The sequence below is a fragment of the Nothobranchius furzeri genome, chromosome 4, assembly GCF_043380555.1.
Source record: "Nothobranchius furzeri strain GRZ-AD chromosome 4, NfurGRZ-RIMD1, whole genome shotgun sequence".
NCBI lineage: Eukaryota > Metazoa > Chordata > Actinopteri > Cyprinodontiformes > Nothobranchiidae > Nothobranchius > Nothobranchius furzeri.
Window position 1 is genome coordinate 54,529,167 of NC_091744.1, and position 24,036 is coordinate 54,553,202.

The window sequence follows — 24,036 nt, forward strand, 5'->3', positions numbered from 1 at the left end:
GCGCCAGATGGAGAAATTTAATTATCTCTGGTTCTTGTTCACGAAAGAGGGAAAAAATGAGGAGACTGATAGGCATATTGGTGCTGCATCTATAGTGATGCGAGTGTTGTACCAGTCTGTCGTGGTGAAGAGAGATATATGCCTAAAAGCAAATCTTTAGATTTACTGGTTAGTCTACGTTGCAGCCCTCATCTATGGTCATGAACTTTGGGCAGTGACCAAAAGAACGACATCGCGAATACAAGAGGCCAACATGAATTTTCCTCTTAGGGCATATTTGTTTCTTTTTATCACACAAAGACGGCAGGGTTTTGATCTCTGAATCTAAAAAGACGGTGGCATTGCCTTTCCAAAATCTGAACTACAGATTGTAATTTCAGACCCCTCTTGCGGCTCCATTATGTTTTCATGAATTAAGTCCAGTTTTAGCTTCACCTTCACCACTTTCTGTCTATACAAATGTAACGCTTTCTTCTATATTTAAAAATTATCACGTTCTTTTCTCTAGTTCCACTTTTCTCTCACTACATTTCCCTCTGCTCCTACACTTTCCCCAACCTCCTCCCCACTCAGCAGTTGCTCCCTTTTCATTTCATTAATGCACTGCCCTGACCACCCCTTCAACTCTCAGCCACAGTATGCAAAGAATCCTGACAACCAAGCCCAACATAAATCAGCTCTTCAAAACAGAGAATAATCTCATATGGTCCCAAACAACTTTGCAGAACTGTTTTCTTGATTACTCAATTCATATGGAAAATCATTCTTGATTTCTACTGATATAAAGATGAATTTGATGGATTGGGGTGTAATATAATTTTCAAAACATTAACTTCAAAGTTGCACAACTAATTTGCATGGTAAATGGCCTGTATTTATATAGCACTTTCTAAAGTCCCAGAACCCTCATTCACTTTACAACACAAGTCAGCCAGCAAACGCACAAAGATACACACACACTGCTGGTAATGAGCCACAATGCAGCCACAGCAGCCCTGAGGCTAATAGACAGAACTAAGGCTTCCATTCATACTAGGTGCTGCAGGCTCCCTCCGACCACCAAGAGCAGGGAAGTTGGGTGAATGTCTTGCCCAATAACATAATGACTATGACAGACTAAGCGGGGAATTAAGCACTTAACTCTTCAGACACTGTTACATTAATAAGAAAAAGCCAGAGCTTTGAAAAAAGAAAAAACTGTGATAAAAAGGACACTCAAAGAAATACAGAACCTGAAAAAGAACTTTAAAAAGAAATGCTAACTTTTAGTTAAAGCAAGAACTGAGGCCCATTGTTTCAGAGAACAGATTTATCTGAGGAATCCAAACATCAGCTATGTGGGTCAACACACTGGTGACAACATGATATGAAAGAGGGAAGCAAATTTAGATGGTTTAAAGAAAGAAAGAAAGAAAGAAAGAAAGAAAGAAAGAAAGAAAGAAAGAAAGAAAGAAAGAAAGAAAGAAAGAAAGAAAGAAAGAAAGAAAGAAAGAAAGAAAGAAAGAAAAAAAGAAAGAAAGAAAGAAAGAGAGTCAGTGAGGAAGTCTGGAGGGTAGAATAAGAGGAGTCTGTTTATTACTGTTGATTTACTACCATATTTAGAGAAGAGTTTGAGTCAGTAAATAAGGTCGGACTTCCATAATTATGTGTACCCCTGTTGGTTTTATAAGTTTGCTCACTAACAAAAAATGATCACTTTATTATTTCAAATGTTGATTTATTTGACAAAATAATAATGAAAATTGCATTTCAAAAAGTCTTCAATTTATTTGCTTTTTTATGTACCAAAAAAGTATTTAATCCATTTGAAAATGGCCTTTAGCACTCGGTGGCAAAAACTTTGTTGCCAATCACAAAGGCCAGGCGTGTCTTGTAGTGGGCCACAAGTTTTGTACTCATCTGAGGGGAATTTTGTACAACTCCTCTTTGCAGATCCTCTCCATGACCTCTCCAAGATGTTTGGTAACATAGATTTCAGCTCACTACACAGAATTTGTATGGGATGTACAGTAGATCTGGAGACTGACTAGGTCTCTCTGTGACCTTAGTATGCTTCTTGAGTCCATTTTTGTTGCATTGATCATGTGTTTTGTGAGTAAGTAAAATGTATTTATTTAGCACCTTTTGCAGATAAAAACTACAAAGTGCTGCACAACAAAGCAACAAAATTACAAGAAAATGGAAAAAGATCAGAACTTGCGGTCAAAGAAAAAGAAACATTACAAAGTAAATTAAAAGCAAGATTAAAAGCCAGGTCTTAGCAGCTTCTCTAAAACAGAAAGAATCAGCACAGCACAAAGATAGGTGAAGACCGTTCCACAGTCATGGGGCCACAGTTTTGAAGGAGCAGTCACCATGGGACTTAAACATTGTAGTTGGGACCGACAGAGGCCTCTGGCCCTCAGATCTCAACTGTTGTGACGGAGAGTAGATTTTCAGCCAAGTAAGGAGAAGCTTGCCTGTGTTGGGCTCTAAATGTCAAAACCAGGATTTTAAACAGAACCCTAAACTCAACTTGAAGCCAGTGAAGGGAGGCCAAGGCCAAAGTAATGTGGGACTGTTTGTGAGCTCCAGTTAAAGTTCACAAATGAGTTGACACAGGTAGCCAAAAAACCTAAATGCATTTTAATGGTAGGAACAGCACCATCCGAGGAAAATATGAGGACCTCCATTTTACCTAAATTTAAAGGTGTGGTTCACATGTCAAATCAATACAATTGCAGTGGTCTCTAGTAAAAATGAATGTCTTAGTCGGGGAAAAAGCTCTTGTGTGCCTGTTTCAGGAACTAGAAGTGAGCCACATCAGAGTTGAGTTTCAGACGACAGGATTTGGAGTCTTATTTCCTGATATTTGGACATCTCGCTTGGCTAACAGCAATGCAACTCTACCATAGGCTCTGTTTGCTCTACAATGTTGATGTTTCATCTCCCCAAATAAGACCGGCTTAAAGGAGTTCTGCCGTGTGGTGGAGTTGCTAATGCTAACAATTAGCTTCTATTAGCCAAGATGTCACGAGTCAAGATGGGTGAGACCATGAATGTTAAGTGACAGTGTGACATAGATCTGACAGGTTTTTCTAATCCTAGCATTTCACTGCCTATTTTTTTTATCAGAAGCTAATGCAGGAGATAAGTGTAGAAGCACCATAGTTCACCAGGAATCTGCAAATGATGAGGACGACTAGGTTTGTCCTTGAGCAATGGCTCAAGGCCTCTGGACTGACCATTTATAAACAGGCATACAGGGAGCATATGAAGGCACACTCAGAAGCTCTGAGGGTTGCATGATCCAGGCTTTATTTCACCATCATTAGCTCTAGTAACCAGAGTAAGTTGGGCTCACTTCTTAATGGTGGTCCAGGGACCACAAAGAGGGGGTTTGCGGGCCCGGTCCAGCCAACTTATTGAGTACCACTGCCTTAGGAAGTATCACTAGCAGACATGGCATATTTTTCCACTATTATGCTGATGGTACTCAGCTCTACCTTAAGACACCATTCACCTTCTCTGCTCTTGTGCCAACATCTACAATAAAGACTTGTCTGGAGAACGGAGGTGTGGATGAAGCTCAACTTTCTTCAGTTGAAGAGCTCTAATACAAACGCGATTCTAATTGGCACACAGCATCAGCTCCACTCTTCCACCATATCCAGCATAACTTTTTCTGGCCAAAACATATCCCTATCCACAACTGTCACTAATTTGGGAGTCAAAATGGACTCACAACTCACCTTTGACACCCACATCAAACACTTGTTTAGGATGTTATTTTATCATCTTAGAAAAATTGCCAAACTACATCCATGCCTTTGTCTCTTCCAGACTAGATTACTATAACACAACCCTCATCAAGACCTCTGGAAAAAGCATTCATAGACTGCAAAACATCCAGAACAGTTTTGCTAGGATCCTGATCATAGGCGTTGCACCCGTGGGGAATGAGGAGGTTAAACACGCACACACTCAGTTTAGCTCAAAAACATTACTATCAGCCGAGTCCCTCCGTGTTTCTCTGGCTGTGTTTGCCCTCTCCCTCGCCCTCCTGTTGCTAATTGAAACCCGCACCTTTGTGCACCTGTGTTATGTTAGTATTACGGTCGGTTCCATTGTTGAAACGCGTTTCTGCACCGCTCCACGCCGCCCAAGCGACAAAAAGGTGCGGACTAATTACAAGCTTGCTCCCACTGTGCGCTCTGCTCACACAGAACAGAACTACAGCCTCCATGAGTTAAAACATCTGGTTTGTACACATCAATACTTGATACTGGAGCAAAAACAACGGCTACTAGAGTTATGTGTACCATCCATCCCTGCTTATGGGTCAACTCTGAGGTTGCTTATTGATGTGATGACTTCTTTCTGTCTTTTTCTCTTAATCAAGAACAAAAGATTAAATTATTACAAAAGCTAAAAAGACATAGCAGATGAATCTGAAGTTGGTTTCCTTTTTTAGTTTCAGAGTCAGAAAGGGCTATTGTAACTAGGTGCTGCATGACTTAATTTTTTTAAAGTCAACAGTCAAGTAATGAAAATCGAGTCGACTTTGACTAGTCGATGACATCATACACCTGAAGCGGGTTGGTTCGCTGGAGTTTTTGGCAATTAAAATTGCGCCCACATTTTCTAAGTTAAATAACGGTAGTTTCTGGATCTTTACTGTCCCCCTGCTTCAGGCCTCCTCCCCCCCTCCCTCCCCCGTACAGCGGCTGCAAACTCACTGATGCTCCTGCAGCCTCTCAGAGTTCCTGCTGCTCTAAACATTAAAATAATTATTTCATTTTCTGTTCCTCACTTCTGATCACCTTCAATGGTGTCTGTTTGTTGCAACCACCAGGTACTAGGGGTTGTATCCTAGTCGAATTCACTGCTCTGTAGTGACTTTTTATGCCTGCCATCGACTAGTCGCTGTCACGTGATAATGACCAACAAGATGCAGTCCTCGGAAAAGACAGCAGGTGGCGAGCCCCTGTGCATCGGGAGGCAACGCGCTGTGCCAGAGCGTCGGTATCTGACACCCGCCGTAAAACGGACATTTAACCAAATTGTGACGTTTACCCTCTTGCAATTTATCCTTCCCCTCACCCCCATCCTAACCTTAACCAGCTTGTGCATGCAAAGCTCTGATCGTTGACGTGCTCCACACATCTGCGTCCTGAGCACGGCCACAGTAACATTATCAAATTAGGTGTTGCCACCTCAAAAACAAATTGTCGGCTCATTTCTTTTATGTCTTTTATTTGTGCCTGATGCTTTTTGCTGCTGTGGAGCCGAGCACATCATCTGTATTGTCCTCCGGTGATGCACCTCACTGATGTGGCCGGCGGGCGGATGTTTCCCCTCCGACGATTTTGCGAATGAATCCGATGACATACCGGAAGTCGTGTTTGGCTTGCATGTTGATACTTCGTTGCTAGTAGCAGAAGCTCAGTTTATTTGAACATTTCAAGTGGATTTTAAAAACATTTTTAACCAAAAAAAGTAACACGTTGCAACGAGTGTTTCTGAAAATAGTTCCGAGTAAAATATTACCATTTTTCCCCTGTAATGCCTTACATTACCACATTACAGCAAAAAGCAATGCATTACAGTAATTAGATACTTTTATAACACATTACTCCCAACACTGCTACTGATGACCTTCAATGGTGTCTGTTTGTTGCAACCACCAGGTACAAAAACGAACTTGTTTTTATTTGACTATTTTTCTGTCCTGTCTCTGTTTATTATCTTCCTGCATCTCCTCTCAATCCTAAAGAAAAACTGCTACCTGGCTTCATATATATTCACCTTATGAGTTACCTTTGAACTGCAGTTCTAAAAGATCTACCGACCGCAGAAACAGCGGAGTGCGTGCTGGCCGCACCAGTGAGGTAAACTGGTGGTGAAGTCACCAGAGGACAAAACAGGTGATGCGCTCTGCTCCACAGCAGCGAAACGCATCAGGCACAAATAAAAGACAGAAAGCATAAAAGGAAATGAGCCGACATGAACGATCGCGTGATAAATTTCTTTTTGAGGTGGCGACAACTAATTTGATAATGTTACTGTGGCCGTGCTCAGGACGCAGATGTCTGGAGCGCGTCAACGATCAGAGCTTTGCATGCGCAAGCTGGTTAAGGTTAGGATGGGGGTGAGGGGAATTGCAAGAGGGTAAAGGTCACAATTCGGTCAAATGTCCGTTTTACCGCGGGCGTCAGATACCGACGTTCTGGCACAGCAGGGGCTCATCGCCTGCTGTCATTTCCGAGGACTGCATCTTGTTGGTCATTATCACGTGACAGCGACTAGTCTATGAAAGGCATAAAAAGTCACTACAGAGCAGTGAAGTCGACTAGTCGACACAACCCCTAATTGTAACTAATATTTCCATTCCCCGAGCATTTTACTCTACCCTAATTATAAATTTACAATACTTAGACTTTTTAGACGAGCTAAGTTATTCTGCACTAACAGCACCAGTATAGCAACAGTAGCTCTGGAGGGAGAGGGAGCTGCAGGATCGATCCTGACTCCCGACAGGGAATTCTGCTGTTGTGTCCTTGAGCAAGACCTAATTCACCTTGCCTGCTGGTGGTGCTCAAAGGGACCAGTGGTGCCTGTGCTCAACAGCCTTGCCACTGTCTAGGGTAGCTGTGGCTACATTGTAGCTAGGGCTGCTCAATTAATCGAATTTTAATCACAATTCCAATCTGAGTTTAGAACGATTATAAAAACAAAACAAGCCAATTATTTGCTCCACCCACTTGCGCTGCCCCGAGTTGCAAATGAAGCGCTCCTCCCACAGTGTTGCCAACTTAGCGACTTTGATGCTATTTCCAACAGCTTTTCAGACCCCCTTCTTGACTTTTTAAATCTTAAAAGTACCTAGCGAACACCTCAGAAACATCTCTGGTAACCCTTAGCTACTTTCTGGATAACTGTCGTCGACATTTCCTGCAGGTTAGCTAAACACTCCGCCTGCGCTCCGGACCGTTCTTCACAACATTAGGAAAGGGAATGATGTAGTGATGTGTCAGTTGCTAAAGAAACAGCTCTCGGAGCCGGCTCCCTGTTGGAGTAACCAGAGTGAGTGACACACACACCGCACCTGCGGACTCCTGAGCCACTAAAAACGGCGTGCTAAACACTCGTGCAGCTTGCCCCGATTGCTGAGACCGGGTTGGGGGGTGCAGCTGTGGTTGGGACAATTATTACATTAACTGATGGACTTGTAAATACATAGTTTATAAATAAGGTAGAAATAACTTCCTCACGCTGATAACTAATAACTAATCTCTCTGAGGACACAGTGCTAGTGCACTCTCCTAAAGCACCTTGACACGACTCAATAAATGTTATGCAAAATTTAGTGAACATCAATTTATTTGCATTTATTTGTTATAAATGCCACTGTATAATTCTTGCTGTCAGTATTTGCAAGATATTGGTATTTGGGTCTGTACTGGTTAGACTTAAATGAGTTAAACCAAGGTCTATAGCCCTTGGGTCATAGACTATGAGCTATAAGTTTATTGGTCTTTTTATACTGGGAATCAGGAGTTATTTTAGTGATCATCTTGTTTCTTATTTCTTTTTGTCCTGATTGTGCCCTGAGCAATTTTATGACTGAATAAAAACAAATAAAATCAACATAAATTGAAAAATCGTCCTAAATAATCGAGATCTCAATTTCAGTCACCATAATCGTGATTATTATTTTTGCCATAATCGAGCAGCCCTAATTGTAGCTCATCATCATATGACTGTGTGTGCATGGGTGAATGACTGTGTTGTAAAGCACCTTGGGGGACTCGAGGAAGGTGTTACATCCATTTCAGATTTTTTTTTACAACTATTTTTGATTTGTAATAGTTCAAAGGAAGCAGGTTCCAGCACTTTTCTAGACCATATTAGAATTGGCTCAGCTGAAAAACTGCAAGACCTAGACTCTTCATACCTCGACTAGATATAAACTAATAGTCTTTAAAACATGGTTTATTTGATTTGTTACAAATAAAAAAACAAATGTCTCATTTTTTGCTTAAGCTGGTCTAATTTAGATCTGGTCAAGCTCAAAACTACAACACCTAGACTCTTCAAATTTGGAGTAGATTATTCTACATTAACAGCAAAATCCATAAAAAAAACTGTTGGTAATTTGCGATACCTTTAGTTGATTAGTGGAAATTCAAGTTTTTTTTCAGGAGTTCTAATTGATTACTCATGAAATAAAACATTTTATTGAGCAGATTAAAAATAAAGAAGTGAAAAATTTGTTGGGATTGACCTTTCTGAACTGGAAACTAAAAAATGGAAACAACTTCACACAACAGAAGCAGCAAACAGTAAATACATAATAAACAAAAGATTCAGCCAAATGGAAGGAGAAAAAAATTCTAAATTGCTTTCCAAATAACAACGTAACTCAAATTGTTTAGGAATAATGCACACTAGTAATTTATGGTGCACATATTTATACTGGTCTGTCGTGGTGAAGAGAGAGCTGAACCAGAAGGCGAAGCTCTCGATTTACCGGTTGATCTACGTTCCAACCCTCACCTATGGTCATGAGCTTTGGGTAGTGACCAAAAGAATGATAACGCAGATCCAAGCAACCAAAATTAGTCTTCTCTGCAGGGTGTCTGGGCTGTCCCTTAGAGACAGGGTTAGAAGCTTGGTTAACCCTGGAGAGGCTAGGAGTAGATCCGCTGCTCCTCCAAATCAAGAGGAGCCTGTTGAGGTGTCTTGGGCATCTGATTAGGATGGCTCCTAGACGCCTCCCTGGTGAGGTTTTCCGGGCACGTCCAACCAAGAGGAGACCTAAACGGAGACCCAGGAAACGTTGGAGGGACTGTATCTCTCGCCTGGCCAGGGAACGCCTTGGGGTTCCCCTGGAAGAGCTGGCCCAAGTGGCTGGGGAGAGGTAAGACTGTTGGCCCTGCGACCTGACTCCGGATAAGCAGAAGATAATATATATACAGAGCCGGATTAACGCAAAGGCAAAGTAGGCACGTGCCTAGGGCATGATTGGCTGGATGGGGCCCAGACAGAGGAACAAAATTAAAAATAAATAAATTAAAAATTAAATGTACAAATGTCCTATGATAGAATTTGTAGCACGGACTCCTATCTACAATTTGTGTCAATATTTATTAATTAACTAAAAATAGTGACAATGTTTATCTTAACCATAGAACGTTTCATTGGCTACGTCACATTAAACCTCTGGGGTCCATGGACGAGTATACGAGTCTTTTGAACAGGTCTTATTTGGGACGCTGTGGGAGCAAGACTCCGCCTCCCTGAGTTTCGGTTTCAATTCAGCTTTAAAAAGAAGATTATAAACTACATCCCAGTTTTTAAATTTTGTTAATAGGCAACGTAAAAGCGGAGTTAAACTAAACTAAAAAACGACCTATTTTTAGACAATCTGATAACTTGTCAAAACAGCAGTTTAGAAATCCGTGAGCGGGAATGTGCTTGTGAACATAAAAAAAACCCCACACAAAAACATGAGATCCTTTTGCTGTTGGTGGAAGTCTCACATATTCAACTGATAAAAAGTATCATTATGTAGCTGAGAGTAGGGTTGTCACGGTAACCGGTATAGCGGTAAACCCCGGTAAAAAAGTTGACAATAAAGATAACCGTCCAGTTTTTAAAAAACTATATTATCTCGGTGGGTTTACCGTGGCCGCGGTTTCGGCGCGGTAACCCGTACCAGCCACCGTCGCTTCAGATGAAGTTCCCGCGGCGCGCACACGCACTTTTTAGTTTGCAACGGCACCAAAACTTTGAAGCTGAAATAATGGCCGAAGGAGGAGACGGCAGCGCCCAGGACATCCATCAGTCCTCAAAGAAGACTATTCGGAAGTATGGGCATATTTTGGATTTCTGAAAAACGCTGAGGGACAGTTAATAGAAGACGGCTATCCCGTTTGCAGAACGTGTAGGAAACAAGTGTCTGCAAAAGGCAGCAACACCGAATCTAATGGCACATCTGAGTGACCATCACCCACGTCTCTACAGCCAGTGCAAGGTAAGTTAACATTAGCATTTTAGCTTAAATGCATGACGCGAGGACTTTTGGTTGACGGAGAATGCAACGAGACACTATATACTGCAGCCGCAGCGTCCTCTGCCAGCATTTAAACCGTGTCACGGACACCCTGTTGCTGGATGAAGCATCTTATTTGTTGATGATGAAGAGAAATATACAATTAGTTCCTTGTCATTGATTTGTTTACTTATTCAATGCCATTTATACTTGAACATTTGGATTTGATTACATAGTGTAGTAGTTATTTTAGTAATTTGTTTAAAGTGGCTATTTATTTTAAATACATATTTTTTAAGGTTGACTTGTACAGTGCTCAAGTCAAGTGTGGACTGGAGTTTTAGATTTTCATTTTGATAATGAAGAAAACAAGTATATGAGAAAACAAGTGGTGTTTCTTTGATTTGTTTACATATTGTTTATGTTTCGAATGTTTGGATTTGTATAATTTAAACCTGCACTGACTACTGTAACACGTTCCAGAAAAAGAAGCTATTTGTTCCTTTACTTGTGAAAAGTTGCACTTTTGCTAAGGCTTTGTGTTATTTTAGGTTTAATAAACACTGTTAAACCTTTTCTAAACTATTTCAGTTTGTGTAGAACAGGACTATCAATGCTTTCTGAACATATGCAACACCGTTTAAAAAATACCGCGATAATACCGAAAACCGTGATAATTTTGGTCACAATAACCGTGAGGTTAAATTTTCATACCGTGACAACCCTAGCTGAGAGAGAGAGGAAGGCTGCACGAGTAACGAGATGTGCGCAAAAAGGAGCCGCTTCGCGGGGAAAGGAGTGGCGCGACCGGAGTAACAACAAACAGTTAGACAGATATTGATGGTAAACTTCATATTTTGGAGCGATCCGGACAGATATATTGTCTCTGCAGCAGTTCAGATGGTACGGCTGTTTTTTGAACTGGAAGCAGAGGAAGTGGACAGAGACTCGCAGCCGGAGTCTGAGGCAAATAGCGAGGATATTGATGAGGATGTGGCAGATCCATCCTTCCTCATAGAAGAGTTGGGTCATGATGAGGTAGAGGACGAAGGCAGAGATCCAGCTCCTCTGAGATCCAACAAGAGGAGTGGGCGGTGCCGCGCAGCTGTCAGATCTCGGCGTGAGACAGAGCCACTCCCCACTCCTAAATCCATGTACATTATTGCCAAATTAAGAAAATAAGTATAAATTCAGATAGTCCAGGTTGTCCTGAAAATAATGATACCCCATAAGGCAATATTTATTGTTTTTATTAGAAAATACAAAAGAAAAACCAAAATGAGTCAAAAACGGTGATTTACACTCTGGATCCCAGAGGGCTAATAATTTTTTTAAATTAGTTATTTGCTATATTTAGTCATATTTTTTATAAATGTACAGTCTAGATTACCATTCTAAATGATAAAAAACATTCGTCATAAATGTTTGTTGGTTTCACAGTAAAATAAACAACTTTTTTCCAATTCAAATTTTATGTTTTTGAGTGATTTAAGGTCTAATATGCAACCCCTTTATGTCCAAATATAAAAAATAAGTATAGATTCATAAAGTCCAGGTTGTGCTGAAAAGATTGATACCACATAAGGCATTGGTTATGGTTTTTATTTTGGAAATACAAAGGAAAACTCACGGCAAATTACACCCTGGACCCCAGAGGGTTAAGGCGCCACCCAATTAAGGACGTCAGAGAAGCGGTCAGAGTTAGAGCGGGACACAACAAAGCTAGCAGGTGTTTTTGAGTAGGCTAACTTTCCCGATGCTTTCGGGTGCGGCAAAACGTTAAAAAAAAAGAAAAAAAAAGAAGAGGAACTAAAGAAGAGACAGCGGGGGGCTTTACAGAAGTTTCTGTCGGGCTGCTCGGGCAGCCGTCCGACAGCTGTGAACATGCTCGAGTCAGCAGAGCCAGAGGCCGGGCCCAAGTCAGACCCGGAGGAGACACGACCCGAAGACGTGGTGGAAGATGCGGCGGAAGACGCTGTAGCGCCAACGCCGTCAACATCAGCGCCTTCACACATGGACAAACTGGAAGAACAGCAGCCAGCCAGAAGTGAGCCCAATATAGTCTTACAGCAGGAGCCTCTAGACCCAGAAAGGGTATTGACAACTAGCTACCCATCTGATCCTGCAAAGTGGTACCAAACTGATGACAGGATGTGTGAGTACTTTGCACTAAACCACTCTCTCAAAATATTGGTTATTCTTCGGCATCACAGAGGAAATGTGGAGACATAAACCGAAGCTTAACCAAGGAACATTTCTTTAGACGTGTTTCTGCTGTGATTGAGGCCCTGTGATGCTGGAAGGCTGAAGATTATCCCGGAGCGGAGCATGCTAAATGGTTTCCTTGGTAAGTGTTGCTGGTTTTATTAATTATTTGTCAAATAATTTTATTAATGTTCAAATAGCAAAACAATAAGTTCACACTCAGAAAATTGACACAGAATTTCTGATTCAGCAGAGGCAAAAACAGCCTGAATGAGCATAAAGCAAGATCAAAACTTAAGATAACGTTTTCATTTTATTAAAATACTTTCTTTTAAGATTATAGATTGTATAAAATTTATACTGTAATAATTTAAGCTGTGTGGTTATAGTTTGTTTGCGAGCCTTTAAAACATGCTTCAGTCCATTCAAATTAATCTATTTATTCTTGAATGTCTTTCCACCATCATGTGATTAATTTGTCATCATTAATAAATGTTGTAAGCTATTGTATTTTGCAGAAAATATTTTTAATTAAATGTAGTGATTAAATATAAACAGAGCAAATAAGAGACACATATTTGCTCTGTTTACATAGTTTAATGACACCTAGTGGTTATATACTGGTACCGCCTTGACAATGACACTTCCAATCGATAAGATGAGGATCATTTATTAGCATTTAATACAGCTGTGTAATGACGTATAAATTATTAATATTAAAAAATTGTCTGATAGAATGTTTTACATACAACACATGACTTATTTTGGCATACAAACAACCAATTTGTAACCAAAGACTAGGCTACGTAAAATGTGAATGAACTTTTATAAGTAAATTTGGTAAGTTTCAGATTTCAATTCATTAAATAACATCGATGGAGGGGGGGGGGCTAAAAATGCAGCCTGCCTAGTGTAGTCCATTTATTTAATCCGGCTCTATATATATAAGAGAAGTCTCAACACCTTTTGAAAGGATTGCTATGCCCCTGATCCTGAAGAGGGTGGTCAAGTATGAGCATATCATCCCCATCCTAAAAGATCTTCATTGGCTTCCAGTCTGCCTCAGAAGTTTCTCTACTTTTTTATCAGTGTATTCATGGACATGCTCCCATTTATTTAAAGGAACAAATCGTATTTTCTGGTCTGCACCAATACACTTCTAACCCACAGAACTAAGCTCGGCAGTATGAGTGATCGGCAGAGGTGCTGAAAAAAATCGATTCAAGTCTGAATCAGGATTCTTGTTTATAAAGATTCAGAATCAGTTCACAAAAGTTCAGAATCGATTCACTTAAGATTCAGAATCGATTCACAAAAGTTCAGAATTGATTCCAGGAACGCAAATATTTGGCACGTTACAGGTTTGAGATGCACTTTTGTATGTTTTTTGGGTCTTTGTTAGGAGAGTCAGTACTCCTTTTACTTTTGTGGTCCCATAAATTGGGATGATTCATTTTTGAATCTGCTGATAAGTGGGGAATAGAATGTAATTTTTTCCATACTCAGAAATTTGAGATATTCTCATATTTATTTTCTAAGTTGATAAGTGAGTACTCAGGATTACTCATGTGTTTATTTGAAGTTATTGATAAATGAGAGAACACATTTTCCTTTGTAAGAAATCTGAGGCTCTTTTTTAAACAGGTTGAGGACTCAAAAGTTAAACTTGTTTCCACAGATACTTAAGAAGTATTTGACTGTATTACTTTCAAAGCTACTGTTAGGTAACTACAGATTGGTTATATTTTACAAGGTAAGCAAAAATAAATGTTGTCTTTTGGTCAAAAGATTGTTTCTGTTTACAGTTTTAGAATCACTTTATTTTACCTTGTGAATTAGCTATTTTTTAGCATGACCAGTTTAAAGTAAAATAAAAAAAATCCCATAGCGTTAACTAACTTGTACAACAAAGTAGTTCATCTTGGAACTGACACTCTTTGTTCATATTGATTGTGAATCAATTTAAACCGAGAATCGATTCTGAATCGAATCGGCACCCCGAGAATCGGAATCAAATCAAATAGTGAGTTGCTCTGAGACTCACATCCCCAGTGATCGGGCTTTTTTAATCGCTGCTCCAAGGCTGTGGAATGTCTTACCCGTCCACCTGAGGGCCCCACAAACTGTAGATGCTCTTAAACAGAACTTTGAGACTTATATTGTTTAGGAAAACCTTTTGTTGAGTACATTTTATAAACTCTTCTTTTATTTATTTTATGAACCTTGTTATTGTGTAGCACTATGATATTGCGTAAATTTTAAGTGCATTAGAAATTAAATGTATTATTATTAATAATAATAAAGGTCAGAGTTCACAAAATAACTCACTAATAAATAAATACAAATCTGAAGCCTGCAAGGACATTGTCCAACGAGGTTCAAAAATGTCCAGCATGAGACACTCCCACGTCTGCCAGTTGGGCAGGCCTGGCTCAAATTTTTCACGAATACTGTCTTCCTTCATAAAAGTGCTAGTGTTTTTGAAAATATTTTTTAAATTATTGTTATGTCTCTCACTGTTCTAATAAATGTACCTATAAAATTATAGAGTGAATATTTCTTTGTTATTATTAAACTGGTGCATGTAATTTATCTGATAAATTCTCCTTCATTGCTTACCATCACAGGTGAAAGTTACAGGCTGCTGAGAGTCAGAGATTTCAATAGAAACTTTGACAGAGTAGCTGCTGGCTCCGCCACCATCTCTCTGGGAGATGACCGGGCTGAGGACAAAGCCTGGGTTGGTTGTCATGTCATCATGAGGAAATTTGGAACGCAGGCTGCAAGACCAATAAAAATTACAAAAGAAGGGAAGTCAAAAATGAATTGAGCCAATGAAAACTAGCCAGGTATCACGAATACTCAGAGAAGACTGATGACTGCATTACAGGTAGTTTAAGAAGGAGACGTAAAAACAGTAGAAACAAAAACAAAAGTGATACTGAAATGCACACTAAAAAGGTCAGATAAATGAATAACATATCTACTTTAATACTGACATTGGACAACAATACAACTTTGAAATTATACTAGTTAATCTCTAATTCTGTCATCATTCCACCCAAACTGAATACTGGTAAAACACTGCTCAGACACAAGATCAACTAAACAATTGATCCATTCTTTAAGTTAACAAACTGTAACCATAGACAAAAGCTATTTGAAAATAAAATATTTTTGTATTTTAAAGCCAAAAGCTACTTTACATTGTCAGCATATCAGCACATCATTAAACCACCAGCGAGCCTCTTACCTTGCGATGTCTTTACAGAAAGCAACGCTCTCTTGGTTCTGAGCATCCTGTTCCTCCAAAGCAGCATTCTTCACCAAACCTTTTCCTTTTCCCTTATCCTAAAAGATACAAACAATTAGAGGACTATGATAACAGAAGAATTGTTTTTTTATATAGCACCTTTCAAGGTACAAAAGTCACAAGGTGCTAGTACACAAGTTATCCGCTTCCTTAACGAGCTGTAACTAAATAAATAAATAAATAAGTCAATAAATAAACGACAAGCAAAGAACAAAGACACGCCCAAGTAAAGTCAGACAAAACAAACAGTGACTGGTCGCCAATGTAAATTAAATGTGAATATTTAATTTATTGTATCCAAAAAAAACCTCCTATTAGCTTCACAGTAAAGTGCAGGACAGCTAAACCTTGTGATGGTGTATGTTGAGATTGATGATGAAGCAATTTCATTAAAACATCTCAGCTTTATCAATCACACCAGTGTTTCCCGCTCGCAACTATTACCCCCTCCCTTACCCCGCGAATGTAACCCCCCCACACGCACATATCGGCTGGAAAATTTCTAGAGGAGTCTTGCACACTGACTATATTGACAGTTCAGTAGTGAAAAGCTTTGGCACAAGACACTCATGGCTGTCCAGCTCTTTTCTGCTGTTGTCTCTTTAAGTGTAACAACATTGCAGTCCATTAAATAATTAATTAGGTTAATCAATTCTAAACCTATTTTGCACAAAACCTCTAGCCTGTGCTCAACCCTCTTGGCCTTAGCTTGCACATTGAAGATGGCTTCAAAACAAATGAAAGAAACATTTTTTGTCATATCTGTTCATTTTTATATTAGTGCAGTCAACAGAGGTTACATATCACGCTATTTTAAATGTTTGAGCACAATGGTAGGCACAGTATATAACCGTTTGGCACTACTGAGATGCCATTTATCTAAAATATGAGTTATTTTTGTCAGCCTGAATTTATACCTGGAAACAAAACTGTTTGATTCAGTGAAACTCCGCCCACCCTGCTCTGACAACATGCACTTACAAGACCGTCAAAGGCAAGCCCACAGTTGTATTGGCCTCGGAAGTCAAGTGGTCACAGTAACTGCCTTTCATCTTGTTTTGCCGTGTGCTGATGTAGGTTCAACTCTCTGTGGCGTCGGCGGTAATTTATTTAGTCAGCTGAAGCAGACTTAATCTTTTTTATATTTGAGTTTTATTATTTTCTGCAAAATATTTTGTGTTTCTAAAAATCTTTGAATTTGGTCATTTCCAAGCAGCGTTTTAGTTGAGTTACTATGCTCACCTCACACTCGCATTGGCTAAATAAACAAAAGAAAGAAAAAAAATAATAACTAACCCTTATATTTCAAACGGTTTACCAATAAACGGTTGAAAACATAATACTGGCAAGAGTGGCTGAAAAAAAAAGTAAAACAGTTACTGTCAAGTAAGTGTTCTGAAAGGTGCTTTTAAATAAAATGTATTATTATTATTATTATTATTATTATTATTATTAATGTTGCAACCGGGAGGCAAACTTGCGCAAAACTACTCACCAGTCTGTCACTCTAACCACTTGACTAACGAGTCTGCTACAAAATAATAGTCGCCTAAAATACCTATCCTGTGCTGATCATTTCGTATGTCTTTGTAAACAGAATGCATGGTTTTTATGGCGGTGTTTTGTCCCCGATGCAGAAGTAATTTGTATGAATATCCATGGATTATCCTGATTTCAGAACCAAGACCACCATCTTCAGGGAGAAGAAAAATGCCTGATGACGCAAGTAGTTTTCATTCAGGCGTTTTCAGGATTTTCAAAGTAAAACTCTAAATTTACAGCTGATACAGGAAAATGCATGAATGCAGCCACAAAGAGTTTGGGGGTTGTTTTCATGAGGAAGTTACAATATCACATGGTAAAAGGCTCAAAAAAGTGGATTTTCCATGGTATGGCTCCTTTATTCTAGTTGAATCTCTTTTTAATCTCACCTAAAATTGCTGAGAATTTCGCAATAAATATTGAATCTTTAGACAAAGGAGGTAGGACATTGACACATTTAAGGAATATTTCCATTCAGCATAAATTAGACCTAAAATTGGTTGGTATGACAAAGATTATGCATCCAAATTGAAAATTTAGAACAATTTGTACAAGGAAGGGAAATGTAATGTCTCATTGTGGATGGAGAAGAACTGATTAATGTAGTTGATCAGGTGGATAGTGTCACCCAATTCACTTCAAAGATGTTGTTTAGCCTAAAAATCTAGACAAACTGTTGCAGTAGCAAAAGATTTTGCTCTGCAGGTCAGTTTAGCTACGCTACCATTGGCTCGACTAAGTTTAGGCCCTGCCGGTCACAGATCTTTTTGTTCATAGACAAACATTGGGCGAGTCTAGCACCAGAGATACAACAGAGAAAATGTAAAATGATGATGTTGGCTCAGGAACAGTGCATGTTTGAAATGGTTTTGGCATCAACTTTTGACCATTTAGACTTGGGCTTTTCTTCGAGACATTAGCAGATAGAGCTACTTTATTTAGAAAGGGTACGTATTTGCCTGTTCTTTGAGGGTGTATGGCGAACCCCATTGGCCAACATCCATAGTGCTGAATATGTCACATTCATTGCTCTGATTGGTCATAGCACTATCTACTTGCTCTGTCTAAGGGTCGTGGGCAGACTATATATTTACATATATAGGATGGCTTTACAGGCTATAGATTTTGTTTAGAACCAACTAGCAAACATCCACATCATCACAGGGTAGGAGTTTGACTTGTTGGAAAAATCTGATCAAATGCTTTGTCACATCCAGAATTAGACATACGTCAGTACCATTGGCATGTTGGAGAAAAGGCAGAATGTAGACCACTCTCATGTTATTTGGTTTTGTGCTAAAATTAGACACTTTAAGGAGAATATTCACAAGGTACTTGTTAATAGCTAAAGTAAACCCAAGTCTTGTGTGTTAACATATCTGGGCAATATGTCAGGCAACATTGAAATAAAAAAAGATAGATATTTACAGAAATTTATGTTGGCAGCATGCAAAAAAGCAATCACAAGAAAATGGTACAAAGCAGATCCTCCAGTACAACATGACTGGTAAAAAAGACTTTGAGTGAGATATATGTAATGGAAATGTTGACTCACAAAATAAATACGCAAGAAGACCAATATCAAGATAAACATACACACAATGGCTGGATAAAGACAACCATACTGATGACAAAATGGAAACTACGATGGACTGGCTCTCTGTCCAGGGTGTACCCCACCTGATTGCCCGTTGACCGCTGGAGATAGGCACCAGCCTAAAAACACACCTCCTCCGCTTGGCGTTTCCTGAACATGTTTGATTTGGCCCTCTTTTACATTGAATTTCTTTTACAGTTTTCATTGGTTCACTCTATCCACTGTTTTACCCATCTGTCCTGTACTAGAATGTTTTACCTTTTTTTGTAATTTGTAATTTGAATTGCTTTTATTTCTGAATTGCTTTTATTTTTGATTTATTCACTATATTTGTACTTCTACTGTACCATGTTCAGCGCCTTGGGCTTCTTGACAGGGTTGCCGAAGGCGCTTTATAAATAAAGCTTTGACTGATTGATTGAGAACTGCCTTAATTCTGCTTGGCATTGATTCAACAAGGTGCTGAAAGCATTCTTTAGAAATGTTGGCCCGTATTGATAGGATAGCATCTTGCAGTTGATGGAGATCTGTGGGATGCACATTCAGGGCACGAAGCTCCCGTTCCAACACATCCCAAAGATGCTTTATCGGGTTGAGATCTGGTGACTGTGGGGGCCATTGTAGTAATATGAACTCATTGTCATGTTCAAGAAACCAGTTTCAAATGATTTGAGCTTTATGACATGGTGAATTATCCTGCTGGAAGTAGCCATCAGAGGATGGGTACATGATGGTCATGAAGGGATGGACATGGTATGAAACAATGCTCAGGTAGCCTAAGGCATTTAAACGATGCCCAATTGGCACTAAGGGGCCTAAAGTGTGCCAAGAAAACATCCCCCACACCATTACACCACCACCACCAGCCTGCACAGTGGTAACAAGGCATGATGGATCCATGTTCTCATTCTGTTTACGCCAAAATGTGACTCTGCCATTTGAATGTCTCAACAGAAATGGAGACTCGTCAGACCAGGCAACATTTTTCCAGTCTTTAACTGTCCAATTTTGGTGAGCTTGTGTAAATTGTAGCCTCTTTTTCCTATTTGTAGTGGAGATGAGTGGTACCCGGTGGGGTCTTCTGCTGTTGTAGCCCATTCGCCTCAAGGTTGTGCGTGTTGTGGGTTCACAAATGCTTTGCTGCATTCCTCGGTTGTAACAACTGGTTATTTCAGTCAAAGTAGCTCTTCTATCAGCTGGAATCAGTCGGCCCCTTCTCCTCTGACCTCTAGGATCAACAAGGCATTTTCACCCACAGGACTGCCGCATACTGGATGTTTTTCCCTTTTCACACCATTTTTTTGTAAACCCTAGAAATGGTTGTGCATGAAAATCCCAGTAACTGAGCAGCTTGAGAAAAACTCAGACCGGCCCGTCTGGCACCAACAACCGTGCTTAAATCACCTTTCTTTCTCATTCTGACATTCAGTTTGGAGTTCGGGACCAGGATCACACCCCTAAATGCATTGAAGCAACTGCCATGTGATTGGCTGATTAGATAACTGCATTAAGGAGAAGTTGAACAGGTGTTCCTAAAAATCATGTAGATGAGTGTGTGCGTGTGTGTTGGGCTGCTCAATTAATCGAATTTTAATTACGATTACGATCTGAGTTTTGAACGATTATAAAAAACAAAACAAGCCGATTATTTGCTCCTCCCGCTTGCGCTGCCCTGAGTTGCAAATGAAGCGCTCCTCCCACAGTGTTGCCAACTTAGTGACTGTGACACTCTTTCTAACAGCTTTTCAGACTCCCTTCTTGACTTTTTAACTTAAAAGTACCTAGCGAACACCTGAGAAACATCTCTGGTAACCCTTAGCTACTTTCTGGATAACTGTCGTCAACGTTTCCTGCAGGTTAGCTAAACACTCCGCCTGCGCTCTGGACCGTTCTTCAGGACATTAGGAAAGGGAATGATGTAGTGACGTGCCAGTCGCTAAAGAAACAGCTCTCGGAGCCGGCTCCCTGTTGGAGTAACCAGAGTGAGTGACACACACCGCACCTGCGGACTCCTGAGCCACTAAAAACGGCTAAATGTGCGCGTGCGGCGTGCTAAACACACATGCAGCTTGCCCCGATTGCTGTGAGACCTGGTTGGGGGGTGGGGGGTGCAGCTGTGGTTGGGACAATTATTACATTAACTGATGGACTTGTAAATAAATAGTTTATAAATAAGGTAGAAATAAGTTCCTCACGCTGATAAATAATAACTAATCTCTCTGTGGACACAGTGTTAGTGTACTCTCCTACAGCACCTTGACACGACTAAATACGTATTATGAAACATTTTGTGAACATCCATTTATTTGCATTTATTTGTTATAAATGCCACTGTATAATTCTTGCTGTCAGTATTTGCAAGATATTGGTATTTGGGTCTGTACTGGTTAGACTTAAATGAGTTAAACCAAACCCTTGGGTCATAAACTATGAGCTATAAGTATATTGGTCTTTTTATACTGGGAATCAGGAATTCTTTTAGTGATCATCTTGTTTCTTATTTTTGTCCTGATTGTGCCCTGAGCAATTTTATGACTGAATAAAAACAAATAAAATCAACATAAATTGAAAAATCGTCCTAAATAATCGTGATCTCAATTTCAGTCACCATAATCGTGATTATTATTTTTGCCATAATCGAGCAGCCCAACGTGTGTGTGTGTGTGTGTGTGTGTGTGTGTGTGTGTGTGTGTGTGTGTGTGTGTGTGTGTGTGTGTGTGTGTGTGCGTGCGTGCGTGCGTGCGTGCGTGCGTGCGTGTGTGTGTGTGTGTGTGTATATATATATATATATATCAGATGTTAACAACCGATATTTTTTCCATCACGTCTCCATTTGTTTGCCTGTTTCAGAGGGTGAGGGGGGTGATGTGCATTTGTTTAGTCATGTGAACAGTCAATTAAATCATCTCAGAACCATAAATGTGTGTGATGTGTGTACATAATAATGTAAATTCAGCTTTAATTTTCATTCTACACCAAGTCTGCTCATTTTAGAAGCATTAATGTCAGTATATTGGTATCTGCAAATATTGGTTATCAGCCATAATAGTGATCTTAATATCGGATATTGTAGTGGCCCAAAAATTTCATATCAGTGCATCACTAATATATATATATATATATATATATATATATATATATATATACATATATATATATATATATATATATACACATACATATACATACACACACACACACACACACACACACACGTATGTGTGTGTAACGAACTGAGTTGAAAAAATGTAAATGTCTATCTTTTTCTCTCTGGCCTTATTTCACAGACTTGTGCACAGGTATAAATCCTCAGACAGTTCCCTTGTGAATGATTCTGAAAGATTCTGGGAATTGGCCTTTTGCCGGGAACTCACAGCTACACTCAGCTTTTTACTGCTGCCTGAGTGCCAGCAGCACTGGAATGTGCTTCCTGTGGCATAGGAAATGAGAAGTGAGAGGCCCAGCCCCTTCCTGCATTAGGCTCTGGGCTGTCTGTGAAAGTGCTCAGTCATGGCTTGAAAATTTATCTGACATCACTAGGTGAAGAGGGGGAGAGAAGTGGGGGATGGAAGAAAACGGTTGAGCAAAAACGCTTGGAATGTAATAATAAAAGTCTTTTTTTTTTCTTTTTTTCAGACCGTGAAGATGTAATTTTAGGTCCAAGTACATTAAATCAGTCAGCTTTCAAGAACTGCTTTGAAACAGTTCAAGTTTTAAGTTGTCTACTTTTACACCATGTGTAATTAAAGGAAAAACAAATTGCTTCAGACAAAGAGCTTCTGTGAAGAGTCGGTAGTTCTGAGTTGTGTTCATAAGAATAGAAATGAGCCCAAATATATTTATACTAAAGAGAAAAACTGATTTATAATCACCAAATCCTAAAAATATTTTAATGAAAACAATCTGCTGACATGGTAAAAACTATCTACAAAAGATAAATTCCTGCATAAAAAAAATTAGCCACATAAAAAAAAAAGAGTTAAAAGGATTTTGATGACCTTTAAAATCCTGCCCAGTCCCACTAGTAACTCACCAGCTCATTACACAACCCCCTCTGTCTTTTGGTACACCTTGTTCCCATTTGGCCCAATCTAATAAGAAGAAAATGTCATAATGTTCCATCCAAATCACCAGAAGTACTAGAATCCTCAGGTTCTCTTCAGATTTTGGGTCATGACCTGAGATCACACCAACAGGCTAAAATATTTGGGCTCCATGCAGCTTGGAAAAGGGCAGAAGGGGTAAAAAGCCTGAAACAACATCTCCCAGCAAGAGACTGTGGGGCTGACTCTCAGAGTGTTCATTTCTGCCTCACCATTTTACGATCAACAGGCTAGTTTTATATTGGGATTAGTGTTTGAATACTACTTTTGATTTAATGAAGTTTAAAAAATAAGCATTAAAATAAACCAGCTTGTATTTACAAAATAATAATGGCATTAACAGAACTTAGAAGAAATAAATTCCTGATTTGCTTCTCAAACTTGTGTTTACAGCATTTTCACTGTAAGTTTACAAAATATTGGCTGGAATCTTTTTTAAAGAAAAAAGATAAACATTAATAATAGAAAGAAAGAAAAACATGATGTGGAAAAAAAGAAAATAACTGGCAGAAAGGGGGAATGGGGAGTGGAACAAGGCAGAAGGGTCGGTCATATCAAAAGAATAAGATTAGGAAAACAGAAAATGGGATAACGGAGTAAAAGAGCAGTACAACATCAATGTTTGAAGTCAGGAGGGTTTTAGTGTTTAACTAATTGTCACAGTAGGACACACTGATGACATTTACACATTGCAGACTAAGCGATGACAGGCTGGTTTTTGTTTCACACAAACAGAATAACAGGGGTGGTCAGGCAGAGTGACAACTCTGAAGTCATGAGAACAACTTCATTCAATTTGCATGTTGACAAATCTTTCACGCTTTCTCTGCATGAACTGTGAAATGTCACATTGCTGACTGGTACACCAGGAACACAGTGCAACATAAAGGGAGATTGTACAAAGGCCCTTTGGCCAGACAGGACATTTTTCACCACTGCTCTGACCTGGCGGATATAGACGTAGGTCTTGACATTCAAGTCAAAGCTGCCAATCAAACTCATTTGGTAATCAGCTGAACTGGAACCATGGCATTAGACATGTGGCTGCTGACTAGCATACTTGCTGAAACCTTTAAACTTGTTTTGGGGAAAACAAAAGGCAACATTTAATTTGGCACTAGCTTGAATGCTAACGACTTGCACTACATTAATGTCAGTCTGTATACTTTAAGCTAACTGTGGAAGAGGAGGAAGGGGAATGAAAAGACATTTATCTTTTGTGTAATGGTGCTAAGGAGCT

The 24,036-nt window shown here is 39.5% G+C and overlaps 1 protein-coding gene across 1 annotated transcript in view; it reads right to left on the reverse strand.

The window, feature by feature from the left end:
- The window catches only part of pik3c2a (phosphatidylinositol-4-phosphate 3-kinase, catalytic subunit type 2 alpha), a 101,142-nt gene that overhangs the window by 48,038 nt on the left and 29,068 nt on the right, over window positions 1-24,036 (reverse strand). The window contains exons 3-4 of the mRNA XM_015963847.3: window positions 15,495-15,592; window positions 14,861-15,021 (exon numbers count right to left, since the gene is read on the reverse strand). Of these exons, the coding sequence (XP_015819333.1) occupies window positions 14,861-15,021; window positions 15,495-15,592 (259 nt within the window). The remainder of the gene's footprint in view (window positions 1-14,860; window positions 15,022-15,494; window positions 15,593-24,036) is intronic.